Here is a 23,937-nt window from a genome sequence, read left to right as displayed (position 1 = left end):
TCGTGTGGTAGTTGTGTTCGTACTTAATGTTTATTGATAAGTGTTGCCAGTTTTGTTTAGAATGTCCAGGTTCTAGGTTCGTATTAAGTTTTGTATTTGCGCCACACTCGTGTGTCGTCTTCAAAAGACTCATCAGTGATGCTCGAAAAAAACCCGCTAACAACTTAGATGTCTTTGGTTACATTAAGCTGCAACTTAACACTAATAAACCATAACAGATCGTGGTATTGAGGAAATTGACTTTATGTCTGTTAAGTAATGAGGTTTACAGCTTAGTTTTATTTTTATTTTTATAACACAAAAAACAAAAGTTTAACACAAAGGTAATCAATACAAAAAAAGTCGGGATATCGTTTCATTTGAATTAAAGGTACACATAAAATTGAGAATGGAAATGGGGGATGTATCAAAGAGACAGTAACCCGACCAAAGAAAAAACAACAGCAGAAGGTCACCAACAGGTCTTCAATGTATCGATAAATTCCCGCACCATTTATATAACTTCAGAAATTCCAAATTCATGAACGGTATACATTCATATTAACATTAACAATATGATTAACTTAAATATGTATGTTATATTGACGGATGAAAGGAAATATAACAAACATGTATATGCATGCAATATTGAACATTGTGTCATGTGTGTGTGTCTGTATTCAGTTCATTAAAAACAACTTTAAAATATTTTTCTATTTCTTAGTATATATCGACACAACGTGTTGTGAAAGTATATTTTAAAGGACACAACTTCATATCTTTTACGTAGATAAATGTTCCAATTGATTAAAAGTATTGTTTTAATTGATGGAAGGAAAAGTATGGCTTCCAATTCAAGATGTAAATTACCGAATCAGGTACAAACATTATACTTTGTTCTAATTTTAGAACGATGTTTCTCTTCTTCATATTTAGCGGTAATTGTATTTTATACCAGCATATGATTGTGCAGAGTCCTGATTGCACGTGATCTCAGGTAGGCATGAAATGATTGTATATTTGTTTTTTGCTGATAATTAATGTTTAACATGTTTGTATGAATAGAATCGAATTCATAACAGTGTGGCTGTGAACATTGATTGGCGCACTTTAATCTCCCATTGACTGGGACAGATTAGGTATAACACCCATAGCTCACGACGTCCTTAGTATAGACATTTAAACTGTGGGTTCATCAAAGGTTCTCAACGCCTAAATAAAATAATTCGAATTTGTGTTTTGTAAAAAGAATGACTTACTGGCTTTAAAAATTGCAATGCATGTGTTGATTGATTATAATTTTCGGACGTCAAAGCTATTTAACAATTGCGATTGTCGAATAATGTCATCTTTTAACTTTTTTATCTGGTCAATTTTTGTTATTTTAGAACGAATGCATAATCCACTTTCAAAAGTTGTGCAAATAAATAACATATAGACAAAATATACTTCTGCTCTGTCTTTTTCGTACTTGAAAGTAATTTGATAGTAAGAAAGCTATTTGGATCAAGCGAATTGTTATAAAAATATTTCTTTCAGGTTAATAGTATAAGGCCATACTCAAGTTGTAAATAGATCTTGTCGTCAACTTTTGCAACCAGCTTCTATGTTTCTATAATTCACCGTTCGTCTTTTTTTGGCCTCGACCTTTCTATTGGACAGACAATTTTGTTTTCGGCTATTTCTAAAAGATGCATTTATTTACAAAATCATACAGGACGCATTTGTTCCTCCTGTCCCACGAGTTGGACTTAAGAGCCAAGGCAAATTGACAAATATATGAATGAACGGATCGATTTATGGTTTATAACAACAACAAAATATGATTTTTTTGTCATCTGGAACTCTTCACAAACAAATCCCACATGGTTAGCATTGAATAAATAGAAGGTCACTCTTAAATGATTTTGTTCTCTTAATCAATAACATATTATGTGAAATAACGCGGGTCCCCATACTTAAAAGTTTTTTTTTTAACAATGAATAAACTTTTTTTTTATCATTATTTATTGATATCAGCTCTGAACATAATCATTCTTAAAAGTGAAACTGTAGTCCAGTGATGGTAAAAAAATTATTCAAAACAAATTCTTTAAATGATTTGCGAAAAGAAAAGTTTCATTTTATGTATCAAAATGTGTTTAAAACAAGTGATTATTTAAATCCCCACTTGAAGGCCTCTGATAGACTGAGTGAGCATAAAATCATCGCCAACGACAAACAAGTTATAGGTGATTTTTTCAGTATAATTACTAACAAACGTTTTATCGTCGACCACACTGTTATGAATTTAATTCTAAACGATTGCCTGTGCAATAATAAACGAAAATGAAATACAAAAAAAATAAAATAAAATCACAATGTTATGTGAACCTCCATGTAATCCCTTTTATTTATGAAAAACACATTTGCAACCTTGATTAAGGGAAATCTGAAAATTTGTTCATCCAAGAAGTCATATTTCCCTTGGGAATAGCCGAAAGGATAATGTCCAATAAAATTTAAATATAATATAGTTTTCACCAAAAAAATTATGACTAAACATATGACATGGAAATACGAAGAAACAAATCTTTCTGTAGGGCATTGTTAAGTTTTGACATGTTTAACTAGTTCTATATTCTTTATTGTATCACATATCGCATAAATATTCATATGTCGTGCTTTTATAAGACGAATTATATAGGCTGCATTTTTCTTATCCAAATTTTGAAAACGTTGTGTGGCGTTTGTTGTTTTTTTCTAAACGCTACAAACGTAGAAACAAATACATCGTTTAATAGGTCTTTACTGACATTGTTTGAACTTTCAATAATACATGTATATGTTGTTGGTAAACACTTTTTATAAACGTAAAAAAAATACATTGTTTAATCAGGTTAAAGTTAGAAACAAATTCGGCGTTTATTCTTTAGCGAGTGCATAGTTAACTTTGCAAATGTATGTTAGAAACAAATGATCAAAACATGTGCACGCTTAGCCGTTTGCATCGTTTGTGTAAGTTTCTCCGAGGGTATTCTAGCATAGAAGTCAACACTTCAGTGTTGACACGAATATCTATAATGAGGTCATTTTTATAAATTTATATACTTTGAATTTTTCGAAAAACTAAGGATTTTCTTATCCCAGGCATTGATATAAACCTAAGCCGTATTTGGCACAGTTTTTGGAAATTTCGGATCCTCAATGCTCTTCAACTTTGTACTTGTTTCGCTTTATAAATATTTTGATACGAGAGTCACTGATGAGCCTTATGTAGCATGTGTAGACGAAACGCGCGTTTGGCGTACTAAATTATTATCCTGGTACCTTTGATAACTATTGTGTTAGAAAGAAATGCACTTAGAGATGTATGCCTCAGGTAAATGCAATATAGGCGGAAAGGTTATATCTAATAATAACAGATTTTATATATGACCATATCAATCCCATCTACCCTAGATATACATTCGAACTTGGCCTTAGTATTAGCCATGTTATTGAAAAACGTATTACTCTAATCGGATTGATGGAATACGTGAAACGTAATTCAATTTTATAATACAACACAAACATCATACAATGATCATAAAATTATGAAGAGATCAGTGTCAATTATATCATTTACGTCATATTGCTCAGTTGCGTATGTTATGATTTGGAAACGATATTCCAATTATCAAGAGATGTTGATGGTATGCATATTCAAGACTTCGACTTTTTCGAGAGGAAGCTTCGTATTACCAATTTTAATATTATATAATATATCATAAATCAAATTTAAATCAATTATAACTTGGTTTACGGAATTAACCGTGTAATATATGAATAATCATAAACAATATTGAATAAAAAAGAGAAAAAAATACAATGTTTTACATATTTTTAAACAACCAATAAATACTGGATACAAACAGGAACACTCGTACAAGAAGCCCTATGCTATGTTGGCCGGTTAAGGCCATTTCGCGTATTCGCGTGTTTGCCTTTCATATTCTATAGGGCGAAAACGCGTAATTGTGAAGTCGAAAATGCGAAAATGCAAAATGGCTTTAACCGGCCATCATACTATGCAAACAAAAGTAATAAATGCATTATACATTTAAAATAGATAAATCAATATTAGAATAACACATAAATCAGAGATACAAATAAAAAGGTTAAAATAATATACTATCACAACAGACATATAGGAAGAGTAAATATACAACAGCACTACAATTAAAGTAATGACCCGGGTAAATTTATTTCTTAACTAGAGGCTCTGAAGAACCTGTGTCGCTCATCTTGGTATATGTGCAAATTAAATAATGGACACAGATAAATTCATAAAAAAATTATGTTTTGATGATAGTGATGTGTTTGTAGATCTTACTTTACTGAACATTCTTGTTGCTACAATTGTCTGTATCTATAATGAACTTAGCCAAGTAATTACAGTGGAAAATATTTTCTAAAAATCTATAAAATTTTATAAAAAATGTAAAAATAAATTGACTATAAAGGGCAATAACTTCTAAAGGGATAAATTGACCATATCAGTCGTGTTGACTTACTTGTAAATTTTACTTTGCTGAACATTATTGATGTTTACTGTTTATCTCTATCTATAATATTATTCAAGATAATAACCAAAAACAGCAAAATTTCCTTAAAATTACCAATTCAGAGGCAGCAACCCAACAACTTGTTATTCGATTCATCTGAAATTTTCAGGGCAGATAGATCTCGACCTGATAAACAATTTAACACCATGTCAGATTTTCTCTAAATGCTTTAAATTTTTAGTTATAAGCCAAAAACTGCATTTACCCCAATAATCTATTTTCAGTCATAGCGGCCATCTTGGTTGGTTGACCGGGTCATCGGACACAATTTGTAAACTGGATACCCCAATGATGATTGTGGCCAAGTTTAGTTAAATTTGGCCCAGTTGTTTCAGAGGAGAAGATTTTTGTAAAAGTTAACGACGACGGACGACGCTGGACGCAAAGAGATGAGAAAAGTTCACTTGGCCCTTTCGGCCAGGTGAACTGAAAAAAGGGGGTTCCAACACATGCACCTCTTTTAAAAGGGGAGTCCAACCATATGTTCGCCATACAAAAGAAAAACTAATGTTTTGACAGTGATCGAACAGTATAAGCTGCAGATGCACATTTTGATAATTATCTAAACAGGAACTTTCAGATTTAGAAATATATATATACACAAAATCAGTGATTACAGGAGTTACTTGTTATATCAACTGTTCCATATCAATGAAAACATGTTTGAGACAGTGTAACATGTTGACCGTTTCTGGCACGAGTGATCTCGAGACAACATAAATGAATGCATTGTTTACACTAATGCAGATCAACTAAGTAACACACTTTTTAATGATAAACAACCAATAATAAAAAAAAATAAAAAATCAGCATCTTTAAATCTGAGGACTGTACATTCTGGTAAAAATCTTGATTCTGTCCCTAATTTTCTTTTTTTCCTTTTAATAATCATTCTACTGCTAATGTGTAAACTGTTTTGGTGCCTTTAATCAATCTATTGCTACTGTGAACACTGTTTAACTTTTATTGCTTCTTTTGTTTAAATATTGAAGTTGTGATAATATAATAAGTTTAATCTAAGCAGCTTTCCAAACTTTCCCAAAATTTTACATTTAACGATTACTGACCTTTTTTCTTATAGAAATTGGCAGGCGACTAAATTGAGCTCATGCAAAATTATATAGTTTATACAAAAAAAACAAAAACATACTAGTATCAAAATAAGAAATTAAAACTACTTTAACAATAATTATTATTCGATTCAATGAAATTAATAGAAACTTATCATATAATCTAAAAGTCCAATGTTTTCGGTGGAAAAAAAGGTTTGACTGAAATCTTCCTTGCACGTTGTGTTGTTTTGGATGTATCTTTATTCGAACTGATTCCATTGGTTTTTGAAGTTTGTTGCAAATTTGCCGGACTCCTGTCGCTCATAGGCTTTCCTTTTTCATGGTCATCTACTCCACGTTTTCGTCTCTTTGCAACATAAATCAAACAACCGGTTAACAGAGCTACCAGCAGAATTGAAACCCCGAAAAGAATCCACCATGGCCAGTTTAAGTCACGTATGATACTCCATATTTCAGACAAGAATGATTTAGATGTCATCATGTCTACAATAGAAAAAAAGATACAGAATATAGTCAAATAAATTAGTCGAATAGCTTTAACAAACAAAAACGAAACTGACTATAGATAAATGCAGTGTAAGTGTTCAATGAAAAAAATAATAAACTTAACTATAAATACCTCAGATGTACGTAACATACCGAAAACAATTATTCGTCGAAGAATGACAAACAACTCCAATTCCAATTCGATGTCATCATGTCATATTCAATTTACAATTGACATTTTGAACACAATAAATATAAATAAACTACGTAAAGATTGAATCATATATATACCAGTATTGTGTTATAAAGAAATTGTAGCACATGCTATTGTACTAATAAAATTGTATATATATATTCTAAATAAACAAGCATATGTCCTAGGTTCACGGATGTTTTATCCGCACTATCTTTTTTTATGTTCAGTGGACCGTGGAAAAGGGATAAAATCTCTGATTTGGCATTAAAATTAGAAAGATCATATGATAGGGATAATGTGTACTAAGTTTCAAGTTCATTAAAATCTACCTTGATTAAAAACTTTAACCAAACAGTTTAATCTGAAACGAGACGGACGAACGAACGATCGAACGAACGATCGAACGGACGAACAAACGAACGACCGAACGGACGCACAGACCAAATCGGTCATAAAAAAGACTGTTATAAAAAAGGTATATTCAGTTTAGATAGTTCTGAATTTATATCGTGTACGATGAAATGAAGATAATTTATTAACCTACTAACCTACATCTCTCGGATACAGGCAATTTGAATAGATAAAACAAGTATAATGTCCTTAAAATGAACAAAAGTATACATTTTTTTCTGAAAATATCTCTTATTCTAGGCGAATTCTTGCTTAAGAAAACGGAACTTGTAATATAATGCATATTTACTATTAGAGGTATTAGTTGATCCAATCGTTGCTATAATTAGTTCAGTTGTTGATGAAGTTGTCAAATCAGTTGTTGACGTTGTCGGAACAGTTGTTGTAGTTGTCGGAACAGTTGTTGTCGTTGTGGGAACAGTTGTTGTAGTTGTGGGAACAGTTGTTGTCGTTGTGGGAACAGTTGTTGTCGTTGTCGGAACAGTTGTCGTCGTCGTAGGAACAGTTTTTGTCGTTGTCGGAACAGTTGTTGTCGTTGTCGGAACAGTTGTTGTCGATGTCGGAACAGTTGTTGTCGTTGTCGGAACAGTTGTTGTCGGTATCAGAACAGTTGTTGTAGTTATCGGAACAGTAGTAGTTGTTTCTTTAGTTGTCAGTTCGGTATTTGTCTGTTCGGTAGTTGTCAGTTCGGTTGTTGTCGGTTCGGTAGTTGTCGGTTCGGTAGTTGTCGGTTCGGTAGTTCTCGGTTCGGTAGTTGTCGGCTCGGTAGTTGTCGGTTCCATAGTTGTCGCTTTGGTTGTTATTTGTTCGGTAGTTGTCTGTTCTGTTGTAGTCGGTTCTGAAGTTGTGAGTTCTGTTGTTGTCTGTTCGGAAGTTGTCAATTCTGTAGTTGTTTTTGTAGTAGTTGTCTGTTCGATTGTTGTCAGATCGGTAGTTGTCTGTTCAGTAGTTGTCTGTTCTGTTGTAGTCGGTTCGATAGTTGTCGGTTCGGTAGTTGTTAGTTCTGTAGTTGTCTGCTCGGTAGTTGTCGGTTCTGTTGTAGTCAGTTCGATAGTTGTTGCTTCGATCGATGTTGTAATTGCCGATTCGGTAGTTAATGTCGTGGACTCAGCTTGTGTAGTTTTCACTATTGTTGCTGTTATTAAAAAAAAACATAATGCGATTGTTTAGTAATATGACATAAAATTTTATGCACTTGTAAACTTTGGAAAAATTGTCCTCTGTTCTTTATTTTGTAGGAGATATTCATTTATATCTATATTTTATGAAAGATTGTAGGGAAAATGGATAATTCTAATATGACGTGCTTCTTTCGCTTTGTAAACAACACTGTGTGAAAAATCTCGATATATCTATACTTAGCGCAGACTCAGGGATATACATAATAATGAATGTTACAATATACCTCCCACGTAAATCCACATGTATTGAACCTACTTTGCAAACGCTTTGCCAATTTTTGTATTAGAAATTGTGATAAAACAAAAGACAAAAGAACTTTAATTCTTATTCGGATGCATTATAAAAAGAATTAATAAATTGCAACTAGTTTTGTATATTTCCTAAATATAGTAACACAGCTATATTTGGTGCAATGTCAATTTCATCATGGAACACTTTTTCTACAATCAGGGGTTCATTAAGGGATGAAAATAAGCTTGATATTTATGTTTAGTTTAAACATATTTTATTTGCAAAAGTAGCAAAAGGGATTGGACACAAGTTATAACAACATTAGAGACGTCCTCTCCCAATATAAATATAAACACAAAGTACATTAGATAATGGCGAAAAAGAAAAAAAAATTTATGTAACGATTTTAAAAGCTATCAATAAACTAATTTAAGTTGCAGTATAAAAACATTATTTAGTCAAATTGAATGTCACAAAAATATAAACTTTTTTGTAACCATCGAAGTTCGTATAATATTGTATTAAAATGGAATTCTGAGGTAGGTTTTGTTTAATTGTTTTCTAATTTCAGCGAGTCAACATGGAGCTCATTCGTAAGAAATGTCAATTTTGGTTTTGACGGTAGTTTACGACAAAACATGTAAATTAAAAATCGGAAATATTGGGTTTGGGAATTAAACATATTTGTTCTATTGCTTATTAACGAAATAATCAATGCAAGCTTAAGATTTATGAGAATATTTGAGCTTTATCTAACAAGGAGTAAAAAAGATATTCGTTAATTTTATCCCTCGCTAACGCTCAGCCTAAAATTTGAATATCACGGCCCAGGCCATGTGTAAATTTCCAACAAATCTATGGCTTCCATGAATTATTTCTTAAATTAACGATACAACTGAATGTTCCTAGAAATCATGCTAAAAATGTGAATAGAGCTAAAAAACAGCTCTCATTATAAAAAAGATTTGATCTAATTGCAAAGGTTTGAGAATTGCAAAAAAGTTGTGAATAAAACAAACTAAGCACTATCTTACCTGCATAAGGAGGAGTAAACACCATCCTCACAAATTTCTGGTTTCCGTCATCGAACATAAACTCATTATCAACCGACGCAATACAATCAACAGTGTACCAGTCGCCCTGACTCATTGATAGGTAAATAGAAATTGTAATGACGCCATTTTTATCAACTTTATATCTCTAAAAAATATAAAATAGATACAATGATATTTATTTTTAAATGTATCCTATTAATCCCATTGATGTCCGCGTACATGTATTTTATTAATCTATTAAAAAAAGAGACAACGAATGCAATTTTGAAAATAGACATGTAAGTGATTATTTAATTTCCACGATAACACAGTTTCGTACAATGTAGCGCAATAACTCTTCCGGTGTCCAAAGACTTAACAATAATTTTTGTACACGTTATTGATAATGTATACTTATAATACGGGTGTTTCTCGCTGCATTGAAGACTTGTTGGTGACCTTTTGCTGTTGTCTATTCTAAGGTCGGGTGTTTGTCTCTTTGACATATTCCCTATTACCATTCTCAATTTCATTAGATTGTATTAGATTGTATATGCATCTGTAATTGAAAAAAAGGTTTGTTGTCGTACCCCACAATATGGCCACTTTGCTTCATCATACATCTCGATAACTATAAAATCACCAGATGAAGGTGTATCTTTTTTATCTGCTGGCCAACTACCAAGGCATGAGAATGGCCCATAATAAGGAGCAGCTGAAAAACATAAGGTATGTATGGTTATATGTAACGATGACGTGGTAAGGTTAAACTAAGCATTATGAAACGGAAGGGATCGTAATTCTGTAACACTGAATATATATAATTGAAAAATGAACACTTTAGATTTATACTAAAAATCATTCAAATCATCGCAAGAATTATGAGTGTATTAAGCGGCAGATCTCTATTCAAAAACAATTTAATTGTGAATATAACACGAAAGTGGATCTTCTGTGGACAGGAGGTTAAAAAGTCTGTCATTTATAAAATGACTGCCTTTCCCGCCAATTTCGATCTTAAGAGTAGGTCCATAGCAGAAAATGTTTTCCATGACCTTTTCTACTATTACGCCAAAGGAGTAGGTCCGGTAAGGACCGATTTTGGCCTCAAATTTCAGGGTCATCTGACGAAAGATTTTGAACAGTTTTTAAACACCCAACTGTCTATTTCATTTGATTCAATTAGTTTATGTGAGTGATTTTAACTATTGTAGTCATTATAAACGATACGATTCAAGCTCAAATATGAAAAATATATCAAATATGCCGAAAAATGTCACTTTTCAGATAGTTTTTGTCAAAACATTAAAAGTGGCCGCATCCGTGTTCATCCTCAACCTTTATATATGTTATGTGTTATCATCAAATACAACTTACATTTCAATATTAAGTATGAACACGAATGCGGCCACTTTCGTTTTACACGTAAACCGTATAAAATTTCACTGAAGTGATAGAATTGTGACGAATTCAGTACGTTATCATGACTTAATGGTGCTACTACACGATATATGTGCATGTATTGTCAAAAACAGCACATATTTGTGTAGCAGAAGCATTCTACTGTTCAATAAATAACTAAGAATTTCCATTTTAACAATTTTGTAAAACTGCTATATTTACCTGAGGATATATTCAGGAGATCATTGATAGATTATTTACCTGAGGTTATATTCAGGGGATCATTGATATGATATTTACCTGAGGTTATATTCAGGGGATCATTGATATGATATTTACTTGAGGTTATATTCAGGGGATCATTGACATGATATTTACTTGAAGTTATATTGAGGGGATCATTGATAGATTATTTACCTGAGGTCATATTCGGGTATCATTTATAGATTATTTACTTGCGGATATATTCAGGGGATCATTGATAGATTATTTAACTGAGGTTATATTCGGGTATCATTTATAGATTATTTACTTGCGGATATATACAGGGATCATTGATAGATTATTTACCTGAGGTTATATTCCGGGAATCATTGATATATTGTTTACTTGAGGATATATTCGGGGGATCATTGATATATTATTTACCTTAGGTCATATTAAGGGGGTCATTGATATATTATTTACTTGATGGTATATTCAGGGGATCATTGATATTTTATTTACCTGAGGTCATATTCAGGGAATCATTGATATATTCTTTACTTGAGGATATATTTGAGTATCATTGATAGATTATTTACTTGTGGATATATTCAGGGGATCATTGATATATATTATTCACCTGAGGTCATATTCAGGGAATCATTGATAGATTATTAACCTGAGGTTATATACAGGAGATCATTGAAAGATTATTTACCTGAGGTTATATTCAGGGGATCATTAATATATTGCTTACCTGAGGTTGTATTCAGGGGATCATCGATCAATTATTTACTTGAGGGTATATTCAGGGGATAAATGATAGATTTTTTACTTGATGTTATATTCAGGGGATCATTGATAGATACCTGAGGTCAAATTGAAGGGATCATTGATATATTATTTAACTGGGGATCATTGATGTTTTACTTGAGGTTATATTCGGGGGATCATTAATTGATAGATTATTTACTTGAGGATATATTAAGGGGGTCATTGATATATTATTTACCTGAGGATATTTCAGGGGATCATTGATAGATTATTTACTTGAAGTTATATTCAGGGGATCATTGATAGATTATCTACCTGAGGATATATTCAGGGGATCATTGATAGATTATTTACTTGAGGTTATATTCAGTGGATCATTCATGGATTATCTACCTGAGGTTATATTCAGGGGATCATTGATACATTATTTACTTGAGGTTATATTCAGGGGATCATTGATAGATTATTTACTTGAGAATATATTCGGGGATCATTAACAGATTGTTTACTTGAGGTTATATTTAGGGGATCATTGATATATTATTTACCTAAGGTCATATTCAAGGGATCATTGATAGATTATTTACCTGAGGTCATATTTAGGGGATCATTGATAGATTATTTACTTGAGGATATATTCAAGGGATCATTTATAGAATATTTACTTGAGGATATATTCAGGGGATCATTGATAAATTATTTACCTGAGGTTATATTCAGTAGATCATTCATAGATTATCTACCTGAGGTTATATTCAGGGGATCATTGATACATTATTTACTTGAGGTTATATTCAGGGGATCATTGATAGATTGTTTACTTGAGAATATATTCGGGGATCATTAACAGATTGTTTACTTGAGGTTATATTTAGGGGATCATTGATAGATTATTTACTTGAGGTTATATTCAGGGGATCATTGATATATTATTTACTTGAGGGTATATTCAGGGGATCATTGATAGATTATTTACTTGAGGTTATATTCAGGGGATCATTAATTGATAGATTATTTACTTGAAGTTATATTCAGGGGATCATTGATAGATACCTGAGGTCAAATTTAAGGGATCATTGATATATTATTTACCTGGGATCATTGATAGATTTTTTACCTGAGGACATATTTGGGTATCATTGATAGATTATTTACTCGAGGACATATTTGGGTATCATTGATAGATTATTTACTTGCGGATATATTCAGGGGATCATTGATATTTTATTTACCTGAGGTCATATTCAGGGAATCATTGATATAATCTTTACTTGAGGATATATTTGAGTATCATTGATAGATTATTTACTTGCGGATATATTCAGGGGATCATTGATATATTATTTACCTTAGGTCATATTCAGGGAATCATTGATAGATTATTTACCTGAGGTTATATACAGGAGATCATTGAAAGATTATTTACCTGAGGTTATATTCAGGGGATCATCGATCAATTATTTACTTTAGGGTATATTCAGGGGATAAATGATAGATTTTTTACCTGAGGTTATATTCAGGGGATCATTGATAGATACCTGAGGTCAAATTGAAGGGATCGTTGATATATTATTTAACTGGGGATCATTGATAGATTTTTTACCTGAGGTTATATTCGGGGGATCATTAAATAGTTATCAAAAGTATCAGGATTACAGTTTTATATATATTGATAGATTATTTACTTGAGGATATATTCAGGGGATCATTGATATATAATATACCTGAGGATATATTCAGGGGATCATTGATAGATCATTTACTTTGAGGTTATATTCAGTGGATCATTGCTAGATTATCTACCTGAGGATATATTCAGAAGATCATTGATGGATTATTTACTTGAGGTTATATTCAGTGGATCATTCATAGATTATCTACCTGAGGTTATATTCAGGGGATCATAGATACATTATTTACTTGAGATTATATTCAGGGGATCATTGATAGATTATTTACTTGAGAATATATTCGGGGATCATTTACAGATTGTTTACTCAAGGTTATATTTAGGGGATCATTGATAGATTATTTACCTAAGGTCATATTCAAGGGATCATTGATAGATTATTTACCTGAGGATCGTTGATAGATTATTTACCTGAGATTGTTTACTTGAGGTTTATATTCAGGGGATCATTGATAGATTATTTACCTAAGGTCATATTCAAGGGATCATTGATAGATCATTTACCTGAGGATCGTTGATAGATTATTTACCTGGGGTCATATTCACGGGATCATTTATAGAATATTTACTTGAGGATATATTCAGGGGATCATTGATAGATTATTTACCTGAGGATCATTGATAAATTCTTAACTTGAGGTTAAATTCAGGGGATCAATGATAGATTATTTACTTGAGCCTGAGGTTATATTCAGAGGGAACTGATAATATTTTACCAGAAATTACATCCCAGCTCTATTGTTTTCTTGCTACATTGAAGACCTGTTGGTGACCTACTGATGTTGTTTTTTATTTGGTCGGGGTGTTGTCTCTTTGACACATTCCCCATTTCCATTCTCAATTTTATTTACTTGAGGTCATATTCAGGGGATCATTGATAGAGTATTTACTTGAGGTTATATTAAGGGGATCATTGATAGATTATTTACTTCAGGATATATTCAGGGGATCATTGATAGATTATTTACTTAAGGTTATATTTAGGGGATCATTGATAGATTATTTACTTGAAGTCATATTCAGGGGATCATTGATATATTGTTTACTTGAGCCTGAGGTTATATTCAGAGGGAACTGATAACATTTTACCAGAAATTACATCCCAGCTCTATTGTTCTAACAAGAGTAGTCTGAGGTGGATCACCCCTTTCAGATCACCCCTGTTTGAGTGAGCCAGAGACCATGTCCAGAGGGTGATTTGACAATGACACACTAAGTCCGAATGGGATAACTATTTTATCCAGCTGTTTTAGATTAGACGAAAAAACATTTACGCCACATAACCATTATAATATATTCTAACGTATACCCTTTATGACCCCCAAACACGGTAGCAAGATATCAAACCATGTCAACTCGCCCCACTGGCCAATCGACCCACTAGATCGCCACTTAATACAGAAATCGCCCCACTCTTGTTTACTGACTCGCCCTACTTTTGAAAATGTGTAAAATCAAAAGGAATAATTAGTTTGACAACTCACTTATTTACGAAAAGGGTTTAAACTCCAGTGAATAAAGGTCTGCAAACTCGCCCCACTTATTACAAAAACTTGCTTCCTTTAAGTATGTTAAATTACTGACAGTTGGTATCCAGTCGTCCTGGTGTAGTGGTATGTGCCGTGGGTTGATAAGGGTTGATATTCTAAAGGTCTTGAGTACGAATCCCAGCATAAACACTCACTTTATTTAAGGTAAATTTTGATAGATAGTCTTTTCCGTATAATTAATTAATTAAAAGCATTATAGTGGATTTGACATTCCCGCGTTAATGTCACAGAACAGGGGAAAGCATGCAAAACAAAGAAATTCAAGCTGGGGTGATCATGGTGAGTCGACTCAGATCACCTCTGTTAGAACAAAGGAGCTGGGATGTAATATTCAGGGGAACAGTGATTGAAAAGTTACCGGATGTTACATTCAGGGGAACATTGATGGAATAGTTACCAGATGTTACATTCAGGGGGACGTTGATGGGGAATAGTTACCTAATGTTACATTCAGGGGAACATTGATGGAATAGTTACCAGATATTACATTCAGGAGAAAATTGATTGAATAGTTACCTAATGTTACATTCAAGGGGACATTGATTGGAAAGTTATCCGATGTTACATTCAGGGAACATTGATTGAATAGTTACCCGATGTTGCATTTTGGGGAACATTGATCATGTTGATTGAATAGTTACCCGATGTTACATCCAGGGGAAACATTGATTGAAAAGTTACCGGGTGGTACATTCAGGAACACAGTGATGGGGAATAGTTACCGGATGCTACATTCAAGGGAACATTGATGAATAGTTACCTGATGTTACATTCAGGGGAACATTGATTGGGAATAGTTATCGGATGCTACATTCAAGGGAACATTGATTGAGTAGTTACCTGGTTTTACATTCAGGGGAAATTGATGGAAATAGTTACCAGATGTTACAGACAGGAGAACATTGTTGAATAGTTACCGGATGCTAATTTCAAGGGAACATTGATTGAATAGTTGTCTGAGGTTACATTCAGGGGAACATTTCTTGAATAGTTACCTGATGTTACATTCAGGGGAACATTGATTGAATAGTTACCGGATGCTACATTCAAGGGAACATTGATGGGGAATAGTTACCGGATGTTACATTCAGGGGGAACATTGATTGGGAATAGTTACCGGATGCTACATGCAAGGGAACATTGATGGGGAATAGTTACCTGAAGTTACATTCAGGGGAACATTGATTGAATAGTTACGTACCTGATGTTACATTCAGGGGAACATTGAAGGGGAATAGTTACCGGATGCTACATTCAAGGGAACATTGATTGAATAGTTACCGGATGCTACATTCAAGGGAACATTGATGGGGAAAAGTTACCGGATGTTACATTCAGGGGGAACATTGATTGGGAATAGTTACCGTATGCTACATGCAAGGGAACATTGATGGGGAATAGTTACCCGAAGTTACATTCAAGGGAACATTGATTGAATAGTTACCTGATGTTACATTCAGGGGAACATTGAAGGGGAATAGTTACCGGATGCTACATTCAAGGGAACATTGATTGAATAGTTACCGGATGCTACATTCAAGGGAACATTGATTGAATAGTTACTTGATGTTACATTCAGGGGAACATTGATTGGGAATAGTTACCGGATGCTACATTCAAGGGAACATTGATTGCATAGTTACCTGATGTTACATTCAGGGGAACATTGATTGAATATTTACCTGATGTTACATTCAGGGGAACATTGATTGAATAGTTACCTGATGTTACATTCAGGGGAAAATTGATGGAATAGTTACCTGATGTTATATTCAAAGGATCATAACAACTCTTCAAACCGATGACTTCATTCTGAATATAGGCTCTAGAAGTTTGACCAGCACAGTAGTCGGGGTTTCCCTTATCACTGAAGGCGAAGTCATAGGTAGTGAAATCAAACGGACAGTTGACATACTGGAAGTTGTCTAGAAAAGAAAATGAATTATTATTATAAATAATAGTGATTCTTCTTTTCAGTAACTGCGAGCATTTTGTTTTCCGACATTTACCATTGTTTTGTTGCTATAGCTACCAGTATTGATTTTTAAATATTTAATGTAATTTTCCTGTTTTGAATTATTACTCTATTAGTAGACTGTTGTTTGTTTCCCATGCCGTTGAAATATTCTCTTTGTCTTATCAATGTTGATGTCACTTTGTTATCTTCCGCCTTTTTTTCTTTAGAGAATATATTATGTATTTGAAATCGTTATGACAGCGTTTCCCAAACCTACTGACTGAATGCAAAATTTCAATTGGAAATAAACAAATACAAAGTAAACTCAATTTAAGCATTTAATTTCACCATAACGTCTTGTTTTGCAAGAAAGTTAAATGAACCTTTGATTTTCAGATTGTATTTGACTTTCGTTTGAATTATCGATCTTATAAAACGATGTTGTTTTCTATTGCAATTTGTTCATATGTAATAGGTGGCTTGATATATCAAAACATCCAAAACAAATGCTGATGCAACACACACAATGAACTCTCTGTGCATATATAATTGGCAATGCATGTATATTTTTGTTGGTGTAATGTATAACTTTATATTTTGTTTTTATTTTACCTTGATAAAGTAGTGAAGTACCTTTACGGTTTTGCAATATTTTAAAGTTGTTTCTACTTCATAACCTTTTGTCTAATATTGCCGTATTTACAGCACAAATTTTACTCTGAGTACAGACAAACCTATGCAACTGGAAAAGTTTTAAGGGGTGGTAGGAACTAGATATATGAATATTAAATGCACTTTATGTTTTAAAAAATTATAAACTTTACTAAATTTTGCTATCCAGTTTTTTTCCGTTCCTGCAGAAGGTGCCAAAATAAACTAAGTTAGGAAAGAGGTTTTAGAATCTCCCCTGTCATGTTATACATGTTGTGGGTAGTAATGATTTAAATGGACAAAAGATCATGGTCAATAGACATCTGCAGACAATAGGTGGTTTAAACTGTTTAAATGAGTGGATCATATCAAATGAAACTCGGGTGTTTGTTTATTTTCCTATCTTCTGCAGACTTGAAAAAAACTGGACATCAAAATCCAGGTAAGTTTTTAATTTTCTGAAACTTAGACTTCATATAACTTTTATATATCTAGTTCCTGCCGTGCCTTAAAACTTTCCTAAATATACTAGTTTGTCTGTATTCATAGTAAATTTTGAGGTGTAAACACAGCTTGTATGTCATTTCAGCAACTCAACAAGAAAAAGGATATAAAGATATAAACAAACATGAAGCATCACTAATAGACAGGTGTTTGTACAACGTTATTTCTATTATCTAAGAATATTCGCTACTCAGTTTCAAAATAACAAGTCACAACTGGTGATGTGAGTTCGAACCACGCCCGTGTGGGTGCACTCGACTTCAATCTTAATTGACAAGGTTTGTCAGTTTTTCTATTATTAAACATTATTAAACATTGATAGTATATAATTAACGGAACTAAAAAAGCTAGAAACAAATGATTCTGCTTTCTCCCGAGACATAGTCATTTAAAATTGTCGAGAATTTAAAATTATCCCTAGAATCATTATTCCTTAAAAAAATTAAAAAAAAATAACAGGAAAATTATAGAATTTTCGAATTTGGCTTTATAAACTATATGTCACAAATTATGAAAAGAAAACAATAGAGAATAATTTTTTTTTTTTGGGGGGGGACTGGGTTATGACATTACATGAATAAAAGCAAAGGATTCCGAACAACTTATAAATATTTCAGAGCAAGAGGAGCGAACATCCTTAATCACTCTATGAATAGCATATTATCGTCGTCCATTACATGTGGTTTCTTTAGCTCACCATTTAAGACATGTCGCGGCGTAAACTCCTAAAAAAAACCCAACCCAAACAAACAAGATAAGATCATTCAAATTCATACATAAAGAGTATATTTTTACGAATTATTTTGTATGGTATTTTGTCAATCTTATGTGAACTCTAGCAACTTTCTTTAGATATCATCAAATACATACATTTTGAAAGAGCTATACTGGAAGAACCTGCAGTAAATAGCCCAACACAATCTTGTGCACTGGTTATAGTGCCGGTAGATAAAAACTCGTCTGAAAATTATAAAAAAAAATACAAATGAATGTGATATCAAACGTATTGACTTATATTAGATTGGCTCGTTTAATTTTCATAAAATTTGGATAAAAAAACGTTGACCCTTTGACAAAAATATGAAAAATCAAAAGAATTGAACCACATATACTGTATTTCATTGGATAATTTAATTTAACAGTTAGATAAACACTAGTTTTGATCAATGAGGAACTTATCAGTAGCTTTAAAATCAGATCTGACAAATGAAGATAAAAACGTATTGATATCGATTTGGCGCTAACATTAAAAAAACCAACCTTGACTTTTGAAGTTTGGCGTTAATTGTCATTTCTACCCTAATACTAATATGGAAATTGTAACTATCTATTCTATCAGTATTATATTTGAAAGGTATGAAATTTGAGACAGACAGACAGATAGACAGACAGACAGTATAAAAGGTTGAAAATCTTATTATAGAGATCTATTATTACCGAACCATGTGTAGCCATGACATATATATCAAAGCCCTTGTACATTTGTACACTTTCTTATCGACTTAGTACAGCAGGCAGTTAACATAAAAAAAAAAACAACACTGTAAGTTTTGAGATATCTTTTCTTTATGTAGGGTATACTTTGTTGAAAAGTCTATACTTAAGAATTTTAAAAATATTATGGTAAAATTCCCTGATTACATTTTCGAACTGTGTGTAGCCATGACAAATATTAAGGCCCTGGACCTAACTGTCATCTTAGTCATCGCCAACGTATGATGTATTATGGCGATGATTAAGATGACAGTTTGGACAAGGGCCTCAATATATGTAGTTAACATAAAACCCATAACTGTGAGTTTAGAGAGAAAATGGATGCCTTTTCCAAGGAATTTTAACAATGGATGCCTTATGTAAGGAATACGTTGTTAAAAAGATAATATTCAAGAATTTTAAAAAATCTTACGGTAGAATTCCCTGAGTACGTTGTCGAACTGTTTGTAGCCATGACATAAATTGAGGCCCTTGGCCAAACTGTATATGTTCACAGTACCATAGTACATCAGGCGGTTACATAAAAACTCATACTGTAAACTTTGAGAGAAAATGGAGGCCTTTTCTTTATGTAGGGTATACTTTGTGAAAAGGTTATACTCAAGAATTTTAAAAATCTTACGATAGAATTCCCTGAGTACATTGTCGAACTGTTTGTAGCCATGGCATATGTCAATATCCTTCTTCAAACTGTAAATATTCCAATCGCCGTAGTACATCAGATAGTAATAGTATCCTGATATTGAGTCATAATATTCATCTACACACGAAGGAGATGCTCCTGCAAAACAAAGAATCAAATATAAAATATTTATATTGGCATCATTTTTTTCTTTCAAAAATTGTAAAATCATGACAATTTAGAGATCAATTGAGAAATTTTCAAAGATTGCATTTAAAACTATATGTGGCAAAATTTGAAATTAAAATATGAGTAATAAGCAGAATTATTAATTGGCTTTAAATGAATAAAACCAGAGAATACCAAATATCTAACAAAAAAAAAAAAAAAAAAAGGAAAAAAAAAAAAAAGAGAAGCGAGCATTCTAATACTATCTTCGGAGAAAATGCATATGGCCAATTTACACCTTTAAGTATGATAGTTTCATTTATGTTAACAGGACATTTTAACACCAAACAGAGGGAAAAGAATAAAGAAATTAAAACAATTAGTGAAAAAAAACCAGATAACTCCCTGATTATATTTTTAGCCACTAATAATCAGGTTTAAAGCGAGCATGATCAAGCGACTGTACAATACGACTCCTGTTTCGAGCCGAGTACAAATACTGCTGATATTTAAAGAAACGAGAGTTATTGCCTTCATCCTGCAATTATTTTTTTTTAAAGATTTTTTCTTTCAAATATTTGAATTTGTTTTTGAAAGAAATCAACACGGACCACAATGAGGACCCAAAATAGTGATGTTAACAGTAATACAAGTTTTAGCTTTCTAAAAATCTATGGACTGCTTCGCTATACCTTAATTTAAGGTTATATGTGTGCATGTGGTTGTTGAATTAGTATTGGAAATATAGTATTTTAGATAATGATTGATATAAAATGGATGTAAAATTAAGAGTGTGCGTTATATACCCATGCTTAAAAAAAAATCTTTTTGAAAATTAAAACAATTATACTCTTGGTGTGTGCCTTTCTGGAGGTGTGCCTATATTGTCAGAAGTAACAAAATACAGATAAAGCATTTTTGTAAACATTGTTCTGATAGGAACATTGTTTAGCAAAGTAAATCGTGCAAATTGCAGAGTATCAAAGCAAATAAACACGTATTAATAATTGATATTTCAATATTGAATTTATTTTTGAAATGTATGCATAATAAAATGAAAATGAATTAATGACAGTTGATCGGAACTGAAATACTATTATTAGATGATTTTCCGACATTTCATATCTTATCCTGAATGAGAAGAGTGACGTCTGTAATTCTTTAACTCATTTAAGCCAATAGCTGTTGCTATATCTCAGTCTCATCATAATGCAACCAATCAGATTCTATACGTGATAAGTAATTTATTCAAGATGGCGTGTATTTCGACTGAAACTAATAGCTCCGCACCGTGATGCGAAGGAATGACATAATTGTTCGCTGGCAGTTAAAACAAGTTACCAGGAGACGATTTATTCATATATAATAGTAGAAAAGTCGATTGCAGGATAAAAACGTTTAAGCAGCAGGCGCCAAAACATAATTGTAATATATAAGTTTTATTTACCCATGGCCAATCCTTTTGTTGTATAGTAATCTATCACACTATATCCAGCCGTGAATTGTCTTTTAATTATTGGTGTCACGTACCAGTATGTTACCCCTTCAGTTGCTGTCGTCCATTCGACTGGAAACCCTTTCGATATACATGCTGGTGATACCAGTGTTCCTGGTTGAAGACACACACATGTTAATCATAATTATAATGCAACATCGTTTGTAATATTAAATTTGATTGGATAATTTTTTAAACATTGAATAGTGAATATTGAACTATTTCATTATTCATTATTGAATTTTGAATAATGAACTATGAATAATGGACGTACTTCAGCGCGGTAATTTAACCGCGCTGAAGTAATTTACATGGCATTAGAAATTTCGGCCGCCAGCTATCTATAAAGGATTTCACTTTCAAGTCATATGAAACGAGTGTCTTGAAATTAAAGTTAACCAAACTTTTCATCCACGGAAGAAGCGTATTAGCGCCACACATTTTTCATTTTTTTCCCTTCCTATCCTTGCGCTATAACGCATAACTTTTGCGTCACAACGCAAACCTTTGTGATATAATGTAAACCTTCGCGATATAACGCATCCTTTGCGAAATAACTAAAAAAAACAGGAAGAAAATTTTAAAAAAATGTGTGGCGCTTATACGCTTCCGTAGTCATTTCTTTTACCTCACATATACAAGTGAAGCGGTGATCGATGTGATAGTCTTCATCTTTGATTTTTATCGTTAACATTCAAAACGTTAATCATATAATATTTTATAATATCACGGGATAGAAAAAAATTATAAGGGTGCAGGATTAAATTATTTCAAAATATAAATCATAAAAGATATTAAAACAAACTAACTTTTTAAAAGTGCTAGTATTGAGACAGAAAAACTGCGAAGAAAAACAAACGAAATGTATAAAAAAATATCCTTTTATATATATTCGGTTATAGTGATCCTCTTCAGTAAACCATGAACTATACCGTATACCAGTTAATCCATTCCAAATTGACTGAATCAGTCAAAATTATAGCAAATTTAATTTTTTTTTTTATAAGTCAAACATAAGTCTTCCCGGAGTATCGCTCTATTTAGAAGATAATAATATTAACAATTCCATCTAAAAATAATCATTTATCGCTAGGTATACAAATCGCAGATAGTCAAATTCTTAAGAGGTAAAAATAATCCACTCTCTCACTCTAAGTATTAAAAAACATAAGTTTTTTGGAATGCAAATTTAAAATACCTCATCCTGTTACCAAAACTTGCTTTTACGAAAAATAAAATAAAATTCCACTCGCTCCATTTCAGATGAAAACACTCGCTCAATCCAAATCTTGTATTGACAATTCTATAGTAGATGTTTTAAAATTGAATATTATTATTAAGTTTAATGCATAATTATACAAAATTATTTTAAAGCTAAATGAATGTCCAAATAGGAAATAAAATTCTCTGGAATTGAGTCTTATTTACTAACTGTCGGCAAAAAAGCAATCATTCCTATACAGTTTATTAATGTGCAGAACTAAAAGTACAACAATTCCGTTTTTTTTTTAATCTTACGGAGAGTTTTGTTCTAAAAATCAATTGCATTTGTTCTGAGAATTGGCATGCGTTTTATTATTTACATGGTTCAAAAGGAATCCGGCGCTTAAGATGAAAAAAATATTTAGACTTATAGTTTTTTTTTACCTTGTAACAGGAACAGTATACCAACAAAAAAGTAAGAACCCAATGAAACGACATTACATAATAGTTCCATCAAAATTCTAGATTATCGACTGTTTAGAAATGCATTCATCAAGCAACTGTTATTTTTCGCTGTTTTCGAATGAAAACATACAAAGAAATATCAACTTTGGTCCAATCAAATTCGGAATCAGATTTGTTTTTCATTTTTATTTTGATAATTAAAATTGAAGCACTAAGAAAATTGTCAAGTGTTGGCACATGCAATTATACCATGAAGACATGTGGTCCGAAGTACTACGAAGTATTAATCTATAACAATACCTAAAACCCGAAACAACGACCCGATGTGAGGTCAACTGTGTTTACAGTTCTAAATAAATGACTTCTTTAAGCCTACTTAAGGGACTGATAAATTACAATATGTACAATTGTTATTATCTTTTCAATAACAAAAGTTGAAATATTGTTAATTTCGAAAATAATGGATACTGTTTGTATATCAGACATTTAAAAAAAATGTACATCTTTCGGTTAATGTCTATAATGTCTGTTTAATTTGTAATACACTAGTTCAGGGAAAGCTTGTTCGCGACCTAGAATTC

At 32.2% G+C, this 23,937-nt stretch overlaps 1 protein-coding gene across 1 annotated transcript; it reads right to left on the bottom strand.

Annotated features, from left to right (window-relative positions):
• Window positions 1-5,530: 5,530 nt before the first annotated feature.
• On the bottom strand, window positions 5,531-23,458 carry LOC134682984 (uncharacterized). The gene is made up of 9 exons (XM_063541957.1): window positions 23,336-23,458; window positions 21,641-21,802; window positions 20,026-20,184; window positions 18,780-18,869; window positions 16,558-16,722; window positions 9,769-9,893; window positions 9,179-9,344; window positions 7,021-7,866; window positions 5,531-6,121 (listed from the first exon to the last, which is right to left on the bottom strand). Exons 1-9 carry the CDS (start codon window positions 23,403-23,405, stop codon window positions 5,799-5,801), a joined length of 2,106 nt encoding a protein of 701 aa, XP_063398027.1. The 5' UTR covers window positions 23,406-23,458; the 3' UTR covers window positions 5,531-5,798.
• Window positions 23,459-23,937: the final 479 nt, after the last annotated feature.

Source organism: Mytilus trossulus, chromosome 9, assembly GCF_036588685.1.
Source record: "Mytilus trossulus isolate FHL-02 chromosome 9, PNRI_Mtr1.1.1.hap1, whole genome shotgun sequence".
Classification (NCBI taxonomy): domain Eukaryota; kingdom Metazoa; phylum Mollusca; class Bivalvia; order Mytilida; family Mytilidae; genus Mytilus; species Mytilus trossulus.
The sequence above is the reverse complement of the archived record's forward strand: the minus strand, read 5'-3'. Positions and strand labels throughout refer to the sequence as shown.

Excerpts from the sequence above, each read along its gene's own strand:
- LOC134682984 (XM_063541957.1), bottom strand. The coding sequence starts at position 23,405 with ATGGAACTATTATGTAATGTCGTTTCATTGGGTTCTTACTTTTTTGTT. Across the intron at positions 9,345-9,768 it reads CAAAGTGGCCATATTGTGGG|AGATATAAAGTTGATAAAAA; the intron begins GTACGACAACAA and ends TATATTTTTTAG. Across the intron at positions 6,122-7,020 it reads ATCAACTAATACCTCTAATA|ACATGATGACATCTAAATCA; the intron begins GTAAATATGCAT and ends TTTCTATTGTAG.